The 13363-nt window shown below is 33.3% G+C and overlaps 1 protein-coding gene across 1 annotated transcript; it reads left to right on the top strand.

Annotated features, from left to right (window-relative positions):
• The first annotated feature begins 2889 nt into the window (after nt 1-2889).
• On the top strand, nt 2890-13119 carry LOC112095738 (aspartic proteinase CDR1-like). Its single transcript, XM_024177848.1, has 3 exons — nt 2890-3868; nt 10496-10693; nt 12722-13119. Exons 1-3 carry the CDS (start codon nt 2890-2892, stop codon nt 13117-13119), a joined length of 1575 nt encoding a protein of 524 aa, XP_024033616.1.
• Nucleotides 13120-13363: the final 244 nt, after the last annotated feature.

The following is a 13363-nucleotide window of genomic DNA, read 5'->3' as shown; positions in this document are numbered from 1 at the left end:
TAAAAAATTATTTTTTCTTTTTAATATTATCGAGTGTTTTTTTAAATTTATATTTTATCACATTTTATTAAAGAAATAATATTAACTTATATTTATTTAAAAAGTTTTTTGAAAGTAGAGGTCACACCTCTCACTAATATATAAATTTTTTAATTATTCTCAATTTTCAATATACCTTCATAATCTATGCAGTACTGTGAATGTATAAATCGAGACTATGAATTTAGAATTAAATATTGTTAGTGTTGTTTAAATCGATGATAGGTCAATGACTCTTCGATAACACCAAATTATAATATATAGAAGTGTAACAATTTCAATATAAATAAATAAATGAAACGTTTATTAATAAGGAAGGCCATTTTCTGCAAAGTCTTGAGAATGATCGGCCAATAGAATTGCGGTCCTTTTACAATTTGTTTTATTTTATTATATTAAAAAGCAGGTTTATTTATTTTAATTTAAAAAGAATCATTACTTACACCACTTTTATATTGTATAAATTCCCAAGCTAATTACACCAAGCAAAGTGTTCGTACAAGAGTTTAGATCAATTATTTATTCCTGGCCGCCTTTTACTCGCCAACCACTGAATAATTAAAGAAAATGTGATTTTTTTTTTCTATATAAAAAAAGTACAAGATGCGGAATCTTAATCAAAATCGAATATTTAATGGTTCATTTTTGACTTGATCATGAAACCCGTGGCATATTCCATTCTTCTCCCACAGCATATTAACTTCGATCCATCCATCCATCCGTGCATAGGTCACGTGACAAGACGCAAAGATTAAATGAATGAAATATGGTGGTTTATTTTATTTTATTTGCAAATAGAATTAGAACACATAAATGTAACAAGCAATTTAAAATCCCAACCAATTTAATTTGTATTCCTCTCTTCACGGTTGACAAAAAAAAACACAAATTCTAGTTTTTTATTTTTATTTTTCATAAGACAAAAAATGATCAACTAGGCTTGGGGTTTCGAATGAAAAATCCTCCGAACCAAACTATAAGTTAAAGAACCCATAAAACAACTTTGACCAAACAAAACATGATTCATCTAATCCACAACTTAAGACACATGCCTAACTTGGGAAACATAACTAGAAGCTGCCCATTTTTGAATATCGTTACGACCTAGAAAATTTCTTTTCCCACCATCGTTAACTCAAATAGACTCAACTTCAACCATAATTTTGAGAAAATTAGTGTTATGAGGATTCAATTTAGTAATTCTAATTCAATATAGTTTAACAGATTCACCTTAAAAATTGAAGTTCTTACATGGATTCAATGGAAGAGAGTAATTGCACATCTCTTTATTTTTGCATATTTGATGAGAGCATAAGATCCACTTCATCTCACGGTGTCATGAGTCATGACTAGATTTTTAATCTATCTATAGTACTTAATTTTAATCTGAAAATTTGTATATGCGACTATACACTGAACGTTAATAACCTTTAATTATTTAATACTAACACTAAAGTATGTGGCCTCATGGTAGACTGGTCGATCCCTTTATTACTTTTCAGAGATTATACAAATTAGAGTTCTAAACTCTAATTGGAACAAAGTTCCAAATGTGGTAGTTAACTTATCCTAAAATATCTTACAACAAACCTCTTTTTAGCTAAATCTGTTTTTCTCTGCCTCATTGTAGTGTCATTAATTATTATCTTAAGCTACGTTTGGCACGTAAGATTTAATCGGATTGATAATAAAAATAGGATTAAACTATGTTGGATTGAATTAGACTGAATTATATATAGTGTTGTCCTATGTTTGGTAGGATATATGATTAATATCGGATTAGATTATGTTAAATTAAATATAAGTGAAGTTAAATAATAGTTAATTGGAACAATTAAATTTATTTAAATTATATGTTTTATATGATGTATATTTTGCCTATTAAATAAAATATTATGAAAATGATTAAATATAAAATTAATTATTTATCAATTGTTAATATTTTATATAATATTCAAATGATAAATGGGATGTTTCCTAATAATTTGTTACTACATATAATATACTATTAATTAATTATTTTAATATTAAATATTAATACAAATAAATAAATGAAAGTAAGATGTCATAGGTAAAATAAAAATAAAAATACATAAATATTTATGGAATCGTGAATAAAATTAATTAATTAATTAATTGATTGATTAATTAATTAAAAACAGTACATAAACAAACAAATAAAAACAAATCATAAAAGAACTAACAGCAAAAGGAAAAAACTTATTTTAAGTACTAATTTTCTTTTCCCCTTGCGGTAGCAGGTAAAATAAGCGTCATTTATCACAATTTGATTAATTACGGGTAGAAAGCATTCAAATAATTTCCCCTCTTTTATTAGTTTACCAATTCACTTAATTCATAAAATTAATTCTTCATTTGTACACAGTCGAACTTGATCCTTGGGTAACTAGATTTTTTATTAACCACTGTCCATTATCCAAAAGTGATTTGATGTAAGGTTGCACCTTAATTTTTTTAATCAGTAATTAATGATAATCAAATTTTTTTATTTATGTAATTTTCCTCCTTAGTATAGCAGATTTTATATATTAATGATAATCAATAAAACTTAGTTCTGCAGAATATATAAATTGTTAGTTAATATAGATATGTATAGTGGGGTAATCTCCTTTCTATTTTTCGCCTAAGACTACAACCTAATTACAAAAGCAGTGATGGAGAGAGGTAAGCCATATATGGTGTGCAAAGCAAGGATTTTCAAACTGTGAGTTGTGAAATTTATGAGTTACCATGTTTAGCAAAACATCTCTCTGCAACTTCATAAATTATGCTTTTGAAACTAGTATTTATAAGTGTAACAGCAGCTAGCTCCCATGAAGCCATAAGAAAATGGTTAGAATGAGAACTTATCCAGCAGCCACAGTACTCTTTCTCTTCTTCCTTACATTTTCCCGACTCCTCCATTTCATTTCTTCAAAACCAACTGGACTGAGCTTTAGGCTCATTCCCAGAGACTCTCCCGAATCTCCCTTATATCCTGGAAACCTCACGGGACTCGAAAGAATTGAAAGAATGATAAAATTCTCCGACGTTAGAGCTGCATATTTGGAATCGTCTTCTACTCCGAGTGCAACAGTAGACGCTGAGAGAATTGTTTTCACATTACTTCGCGAGGGATTCTATTATATCGTGCAGGTTGGAATTGGATCCCCGCCTTTAAATGTATTCTTGTTAATGGACACCGGAGGAGGCCTAATCTGGACACAGTGCCAGCCTTGCAAGAATTGCTACAGACAACAATTTCCCATTTATAATTCAGTAGCATCTTCTACTTACAGAAAGCTTCCTTGCGATCACCCTCTTTGTCAAGGCGATAATAACCTTTACAAATGTGTGGATCAGCAATGCGTCTATAGTGTTGGCTATGGCGGTGGAGGCACTACAAAAGGCGTTGCATCCTTTGAGTCATTCAGGTTTGCCACTGATTCCTCCAGTGCCACGACTGTTGATAATATAATTTTTGGTTGCTCGAACGATAACCAAAATATTCAGTTTGCCAGTAGAGGAGTGATTTCAGGAATTTTGGGACTAAGCTCCTCACCAGATTCAATAGTGATGCAATTGAGTGATGTAGTTGACAAACGGTTCTCATATTGTTTGGTCCCCTTCACAGATGCACTGATGGCCCCGAGCATTGTGAAATTCGGAAACGATATTCCTCCACTTTCAGGAACTGTTCAAGCCACAACGTTTGTGCCACCGCCAGGATCCTTTTACTATCACTTGAGCTTGATAGATATAAGTGTTGGAACACGCCGGTTAGGGTTTGCACCGGATACCTTTAGAGTTAGGCCAGATGGCCAAGGCGGTTGCTGTTGGGGAAAAATTAGGTTTTTAAATTTTTATTAAACCTTTTGAAGATCGCTCTCATATAATATATAAGAATACGTAATCCAGAAATCGTACCTTGAAAATCCGATTTGGCTTTTTCCGTTGAAATGATTTAGGCTCCTAGATCACGATCCGCCGCCACCACTCCTGTTAGATCACGATCCGTCACCACCACGCTTGCTAGATCACGAACTGTCACCAATGATCTTCCAGGTTATGACTCAGGTTCGATCTGCACTTGACGTGTGGGCGCCTTTATCACTACCAAAGTAACTAGCACGAGAAAATTTTTCTCTCAACAATGGAGAAAAAAATCTTATTCTCTGATCTGTATAAAGTGGCTTCTCCTATTTTCTTTTGGGAAAAATAAGCCTTTTATATCACCCTTTAGTGAAAACCCTAGGCTCCAAATAATGCTCTAAATAAAATTCACGTTATTTTCTTTTTCAATAGGGGACCCACCTTGTAAAATAACATAAGGCCCCTTATACAAAAGTTAATTAAATGGAGCCTCTCACTAAATGATATATTTAGGCTTTTGACCCAAATAGCTAGTTATCTTACTTATTAGTCCAGTAGTGGTGCAGTCAATTAAATGAGCTAACCCGGGGATCATTTGGGAACATACAATAGTGGCTACAATAATTAGGCCTGTAATTAAACTAGCCTAATTATTTAATTCCAAATCTACTCCACTAAAAGATTGGAACTGACTTCCATAATTGTATGCTCGAATAATAATTCGTCCCAAGCCACATTGATTTCTTTACTGCACAATCATTTGTACCACATCGTTAATTAAATTGATATCTCAACTGTCCAATCAATTTAATAACATCTTATTCCTTGATCCTTACTGGTTTTCTCTAATGATCATTTTCAACATACTAAATATGTTGACACACTCTGGCCAGAGAATTCTATGATCAAGTGCCGAAAACCTATCAAGAGATGTGTTGTACAAATTCTATATTGTTAATCCATAACTCCAATACTCATAATTGCTCCCACCAAGATACCGGGTAATCTTGACCACAAGGATGTGTCGTGCCCATTGGTAACTCAAATGAAATAACAATCACAATCATGAAATCATAATTAACTCAAGATTAAGATTACAGTAAAATCAACGCCTATGAGATTTAATAAGTCTGACAGTTATTACAAAGTTAATTAAATCTCATATGTGATCCTGTTCAATGTAGTCGTACTACATCAATAAATTCATACATGATTAAGACAAATCATTCAATGAATTTATTACAGTCTATACCTAAATAAAGTGCCCAACTTTATTTATCAACTGCGAACTAAATTTATTTAATCATAAGATAACTTGTATTTATGTCTTCTGTGAATCCACATGGTGATCACATAAATACATATAATATGATTAAATGGACTTTAATACAAATATTAATGCAATTAAGATATTTGAATAAAATACCTCATTTATTTTATTAATCAGAAAAATTGTTTATTACAATTAAATAAACACATATGCTTTTAAAGAGCATATTTTCCCAACAATCTCCCACTAGCTCTCAAAGCATATCTGGCATATTGCACATGCTCTAGGGCTCTAAGTGCAGGTTATAAAGGTTTCCCACTAATGGCCATTGTAATAAGATCTGCCATTTAGCATCTAATGCCATTTGGGGTACTGTCATATAACCTTTCTACACTATTCCTTTATAAGATGATACTTCCTTTCAATATGTTTTGTTTCTTGTGGTTCCTTGGTTCCTTAGATTGAGCTACCGCACCACCATTATCACAAAATAGTTTAAGGGGTGCAATTACAACAAGTACCACCTCAAGATTTCGTAGGAACTTGCAGAGCCATATAGCTTCTTTTGCAGCTTCAGATGTAGCCACATATTCAGCTTTAGTTGTTGAGTCTGTGATACAAGATTGTTTCACACTCATCCAACTAGTAGCTCCACTTCCCAATGTAAACACATAGCCGGAAGTTGATTTTCTAAAATCCTTATCTGACAAAAAATCAGAATTAGTATAACCCACTAAAATAAGTTCATCACCAGAATACACAAGCATATAATTTTAAGTTCTTTTCAGATACTTCATTATATGCTTGACCGCAGTCCAGTGTTCAGGTCCAGGATTAGATTGATATCTACTAACCATCCCTACCGCAAAACAGATGTCTGGCCTAGTGCAAAGCATGGCATTCATGAGACTTCCCACAGCTTCTGCATAGGGAACTCGTCTCATTCTCTCTATCTCTTCAGATGTTTTAGGTGATTGATCCTTAGAGAATGTAATTCCATGTCTGAATGGTAATAAACCAGTCTTGAAATTTTCCATACTAAATCTAGCCAATATCTTATCGATATAGACCGCTTGAGACAAGGCTAAAGTTTTATTCTTCCGGTCTCATAGTAACTTGATACCAAGAATATAACTTGTCTCTCCCAGGTCTTTCATATCAAATTGTTTTGCTAACCAAATCTTTATTGTAGTCAATACTCCTATATCGTTTCCAATCAGGAGAATATTGTCTACACAAAGAACTAGGAAGGCTACAAATTTTCCCTGAATTTTCTTGTACACACATGGTTCATCAATGTTCTGAATGAATCCAAGTGATTTAATCGCTTGATCAAATCTGATGTTCCATGACTGGATGCTTGCTTCAATCCATAAATAGATCTCTGCAACTTACATACCATGTGTTCTTGGCCTTTTTTGTATAAATCCATCTGGTTGCTGCATGTAGATGTTTTCTTCAAGATGCCTGTTAAGAAAGACAGTCTTGACATCCATTTGCCAAATTTCATAATCTAGCACTGCAGCAATGGAGAGCATAATCCTGATGGATTTAAGCATAGCAACCGGAGAAAAGGTTTCCTCATAATTGATTCCTTCTTTCTGAGTAAACCCTTCGGCTACTAATCTTGCTTTAAATGTTTCCACCCTTCCGTCTACTCCTCTTTTTCTCTTGTAGATCCACTTGCACCCTATAGGTTTTACCCCATTTGGTGCCTCTACAAGTTCCCAGACTTTATTGGAATACATAGATTCCATTTCTTGATTCATGACCTTTTTCAAAATTCAACATCTCTATCTATTAGAGTTTCGTTGTAACTAGTAGGATCTTGTACATGTTTATTTGAGATAGCCGTATAGGTTTCTCCCAAAAACATGCATCTCGCAGGTAACCTAGTTACCCTCCCACTACGACGAGGTTCTAAAAGTGATGATTGTTCAAGGATAATCCTGTTCTGATCAGCTGGTTGTTGCTGTTCTTCCTGTTCTATAACAGGTGTTGAAAGCTGAGCATCAACCTGATCTCTTTTGTTTCTCTAGTTTTACCTTACTCTTAGGTTATAAGTCATTATATAGTCTTCCTCAAAGAAAGTAAAGAATATTTCTATAAATACATTCCTATCTTGAGGACTATAATTCAGACTTTCCCTTATTCCTTTAAGATACCTAAAACATGCAAGCTTCTGAACACGAATCCATCTTGTCTATCTCTGATTCTAGTAGAAATACTAGTAAACTCCAAATACGAATGTGTCTCAAACCATGTTTGTGACTTTTTCATAATTTCTTGGAGTAGTAGACACCGAGATAGATGAAACTAAGTTCAATAAACTTTGTAGTTTCAAATTCTAGTATCTAGAATCAAAAAGGTAAATGATAAACCACTTAGTATATATCTTGTCTTATCCAAAAGAATTTTGTTTCTCCATTTAATTACACTATTGTATCATAGTGTTCATTGACAACCAGATAGTGCTTGAATTCTCCATATTCTTTGTTTCGATCATATCGAAGTTCTTTTATGTTCCTGTCTAATTGCTTCTGTCTTATCCACGTACTCTTTGAATTTCAAAAGCAATGGAATCATGACGCACTTTAGACAAACATAAATAAAATGAATATTCATCAACAAGATTGATAGAATACTCATAACCTCTTATAACATGTAAACTGATTAGTCCGTATACATTTGTATGCGCTAAATCATCAAATACAATATTATGCTTTTAGCTCAAAAAGAGCATCCTTGTCATATTACTTTTCTAAATAAGATTTATAGAGTTACAATGATCAATCTTAATAGGCCAACAAGTCTATCATTAATCATTTTCTTAAAATCTTATTATAGTTTATATGACTTAGGCATAAATATCAGAGGTGATTTTTGGTTAGAAGAAACATTTCTTTTCTTAGATAAATGCATATACTTTTTATCATTATATCTTACTTTGAATAGATCAATGTACTTCTATGATATAAATTGTCTTTATAAATAACCAAAATAAGTAATAAACAGAGGATCCATAAATAACAGTGTACTCCTGTTTATTAAAACAAGCCACCGAAATTAAATTCCTTTAATATAAAGACAAATATCAAAACTAAAGTCTTGTAAAATTGATCTAGTCTTTCAATTGATATAAACTAGCATGTCCTCAACTGCTGTTTGATGTTTTCTTCACTTAATCTCTTGGTTTCCTGAAAACCAAATAAATGAATTACAAATAAAATTAGTTATCTCAGAATTCATTATTGTATGAATCAATAGAAATCTGAACTAATTAGGAAGCTTAAAGATTTCCTATACCTGATTTTAATAATCTTAGGACAATCTTTCTTCTAGTGACCCTTCTGTCCACATTTGTAACACTTGCCTTTTGGCTTGCCACTTCTTTTAGTGGACAGTTTGCTGATCCCAACTCTTGCTTGCTCATTCTTGTCTTTCGACTTAAGCCTTGAAGGGAATCCTTTTTCAGAAAGTTTTCTGCTATGATAAAATTCTTCTATAGCATGTAGTTCGTGCATTAATTCAATTAAGGTCATATCTTTATTGTTTAAGATATAGCTGACCTTAAACTCTTTGAATGTATCAGGTAAAGATTCAATCACCATGTTAATCTTTGATTTATCATTGATTTGAACACCATGAATCTCTACCTCATTCAAATAGTCCATCATTTTGAGGACATGATCACGAACTTTTGTGCCCTCTTCCATCTTAGTATCTGTGATACGTTTTAATGCTGCTTCTCTGGCAAAATGGGTATTTTGCCCAAACATCTGATGAAGACTAGCCATTATTTCAGTGGCTGTTTCCATGCTCCGATATTTCTTATGCAGTTCCACAGAAATCGAAGCCAATATATAGCGCTTAGCCATTTTGTTAGCTTCGCACTATTTCTCATAAGGCTCCCTCTGATTTCTATAATCGTATAAAGATGGTTCAGGAGGGCAAGGCTGGGTCAACACATATTTGCTTCCCTTAGCAGTGAGAATATTAAATAGATTGCGTTTCCAATCTAAATAATTTTCGCCAGTGAGTTCATTTTTAACAAGGATAATTAATAATGGGTTGATGGAAGACATTTTCTGAAAAACAAAACAAAATAAACATGCATAAATACTTTGAAACAATATTCACAATAAATGACAAAAATGCAAAAAACCATAAATGCATTTTAATTTATTGTAACGATAATCTAGTACCGCTTTGACAAGCTATCCGTTGGGGAAGTCATGTCTACACTTACTAGACCCAATTATCCATTAGATTATTTACTTTCATGTAAAGACATGATAAATAATTATCGTTATCTTTTTGGGCCTAAATTTGTTAACAGAGCTTCGTTGGGAAGGTTAATAACAAACTTTAGTTGAGTGTATAACCATTGTTTCAATCTACGTATTTTTCATATCAATAGTCACCGTTGGGGTGAACAATCGATTGAAAAATATTTCAATTTTATCTTTGAAGTTCATCAAATAAAATATCTAATATATATACCCTCCGTAGGGAGCATCACCGTATCATGAAGTCGAGGTATATATATAATTTTATTATTGAACTAACAATGGAGCCCGTGGGAAAATTATCTTGAATTTTCCCTCTCCCACTCAATATTTTAAAATTGGTTTTTCCTTTTTAAAACATACATATTGTTAATTGCATGCTTCCTATAATATTATCTAGATGATATCAAATATTATTAAGCATGTGCAAATTTCAAACAATAAAATGAAATTCATAATTAATGAATGATATGTATCATTATGCATAGAGTGGCACTACCTATTCTATATGACATGTTATCATGGCATGTTATCATCCAAAACATAACATATAGAAAAACAATTAAATAATCTTAATTCATGGCTTTCCTAATAATGAAAAATACATTAACCTAAGCCTAATCTTCATTGGGCTTCTTGTCAATGTCCATCTTCCATAATCTTGTCTTTGTTAATGGACTAGGGGAAATTAGGCTTTTAAATTTATAATTGGTCCAATTTTTAATTTTAAAAAGAAATAAATAAATAAATAGTTTTATTATTATTTTTTTTTATTAAAATAAAACTTTTGGACCAAAAATAAATTTAATGTATTTAATTTTGTCTATGCATTTTTAATCCATTAAGCCCAATTGAAATTGGGCCTAAAACTAGGATTCATTAAACCCAAAACTGTTTTTGGATTTAAATGCAAAATATTAAAAACCTTTCTACCCAAATGAAAAATTATGGAACCATAGGGACCTCAATGATAAAAACCATTGAAACCCTAAATCCATCTTTTTCCCTTTCCTTTCTTCCCCAGCCGCCACCAGCACAAAGGGCAGCGACTGTTCACGCATCTCCGACGCCGATTTGACCATCACCGCCACGCCGGGAAGCCTCGAAACGACGCCCTCTGCCAGCCGCAAACGTCAGCAAGCTTCCAGCCTCCGCGCGCAAGATTCCAGCCTCCGCGCGCTTGCTGCTGGCCTCGCTCGTGTGCGTGCTGCTGGCAGCGTTGGTTCCAGCTGCAGCACATGCAGCGCGCGCTGCTGGCCTTGCTGGCCGCGCGCGCTGCTTGCTGCGCACAGCGTAGCGCATGCCGCTGGCCATTGCTGGCCGCGCGCGCTGCCGCAGCGTGCCCTGGTTTGTTGCCGCTGTCAGAATTTCCGGCCTCCGTCGCTTTGATCTGCCATCCGTGATTGATTTACAAATTTCCTAGGCCAATTTTGGCTTACAAAAATTCTATAACAGTAAAATAAATCAAGAGGGAAACATGGTGATAAAAAACCACCCCTCTTGTTACAGATCCAAAGAAAAAATACAACAGAAAATCTAACCATGAATTAAGACAAACCAAAACATACTTTATTCATATATTAAACAATTAATATATATCTAAATAAATTGTGCCACTCTAATACATAAATTTCAAGAATGATTTCATACGAAATTCTTATATATTAATATGAGATGGCTCTGATACCAATTGTTGGGGAAAAATTAGGTTTTTAAATTTTTATTAAACCTTTTGAAGATCGCTCTCATATAATATATAAGAATACGTAATCCAGAAATCGTACCTTGAAAATCCGATTTGGCTTTTTCCGTTGAAATGATTTAGGCTCCTAGATCACGATCCGCCGCCACCACTCCTGTTAGATCACGATCCGTCACCACCACGCTTGCTAGATCACGAACTGTCACCAATGATCTTCCAGGTTATGACTCAGGTTCAATCTGCACTTGACGTGTGGGCGCCTTTATCACTACCAAAGTAACTAGCACGAGAAAATTTTTCTCTCAACAATGGAGAAAAAAATCTTATTCTCTGATCTGTATAAAGTGGCTTCTCCTATTTTCTTTTGGGAAAAATAAGCCTTTTATATCACCCTTTAGTGAAAACCCTAGGCTCCAAATAATGCTCTAAATAAAATTCACGTTATTTTCTTTTTCAATAGGGGACCCACCTTGTAAAATAACATAAGGCCCCTTATACAAAAGTTAATTAAATGGAGCCTCTCACTAAATGATATATTTAGGCTTTTGACCCAAATAGCTAGTTATCTTACTTATTAGTCCAGTAGTGGTGCAGTCAATTAAATGAGCTAACCCGGGGATCATTTGGGAACATACAATAGTGGCTACAATAATTAGGCCTGTAATTAAACTAGCCTAATTATTTAATTCCAAATCTACTCCACTAAAAGATTGGAACTGACTTCCATAATTGTATGCTCGAATAATAATTCGTCCCAAGCCACATTGATTTCTTTACTGCACAATCATTTGTACCACATCGTTAATTAAATTGATATCTCAACTGTCCAATCAATTTAATAACATCTTATTCCTTGATCCTTACTGGTTTTCTCTAATGATCATTTTCAACATACTAAATATGTTGACACACTCTGGCCAGAGAATTCTATGATCAAGTGCCGAAAACCTATCAAGAGATGTGTTGTACAAATTCTATATTGTTAATCCATAACTCCAATACTCATAATTGCTCCCACCAAGATACCGGGTAATCTTGACCACAAGGATGTGTCGTGCCCATTGGTAACTCAAATGAAATAACAATCACAATCATGAAATCATAATTAACTCAAGATTAAGATTACAGTAAAATCAACGCCTATGAGATTTAATAAGTCTGACAGTTATTACAAAGTTAATTAAATCTCATATGTGATCCTGTTCAATGTAGTCGTACTACATCAATAAATTCATACATGATTAAGACAAATCATTCAATGAATTTATTACAGTCTATACCTAAATAAAGTGCCCAACTTTATTTATCAACTGCGAACTAAATTTATTTAATCATAAGATAACTTGTATTTATGTCTTCTGTGAATCCACATGGTGATCACATAAATACATATAATATGATTAAATGGACTTTAATACAAATATTAATGCAATTAAGATATTTGAATAAAATACCTCATTTATTTTATTAATCAGAAAAATTGTTTATTACAATTAAATAAACACATATGCTTTTAAAGAGCATATTTTCCCAACAGTTGCATTATAGACTCAGGAGTTATAATCCCTAAAATAGACCAAACTACGGTTGGCCGCAATGCTTACAGGGCTGTGATGGGAGCGTTTCAGAATTATTACGATGCCTTGAAGCTTGAGAGAATAGGCAGGGTTCCTGAAGGATTACAGCTTTGTTACACGAACCCACCAGGCTTTAATAATTTTGCATCGTTCACCTACCATTTCGATGGAGCTTCATACGATATAGAAGGGAAATTTGTGAATCTCTTCAACGTTGATCAAGGATACTTCTGCGTTGCATTGCAACCAGGTAATGGAAGAACAATCTTGGGAGCCTGGCATCAGCAGAACAAGCGCCTTATTTATAATAGCAGGATAAACGCTCTCCAGTTTTATACGGATACTTGTTCCAATGATACTCCTCCATGATTTAGTTCTTAATTAATTTGCCATCTGTTTGCTTCTCTTTTACCGTGTTCAAGACGATGATAATAATATTGAATAAAGTATCTCATTAATGTGTGTCTTTGGAGATACATGCATGTTTGCGAATCTAACAGCACGATCACATTATTCATTATCTTTCTCTTTTTGATGCTATTGGTGTGAATTATAAAAATTCCTTTAGGGTAATCTTTTACTTCAGTCCCTGTTGTTCGTAGAAAGATATTCA

The sequence above is a fragment of the Citrus clementina genome, unplaced genomic scaffold (assembly GCF_000493195.1).
Source record: "Citrus clementina cultivar Clemenules unplaced genomic scaffold, Citrus_clementina_v1.0 scaffold_1, whole genome shotgun sequence".
Taxonomy (NCBI): domain Eukaryota; kingdom Viridiplantae; phylum Streptophyta; class Magnoliopsida; order Sapindales; family Rutaceae; genus Citrus; species Citrus x clementina.
Note: the sequence above shows the minus strand (reverse complement) of the source record. Positions and strands in the feature narration are given on the sequence as shown.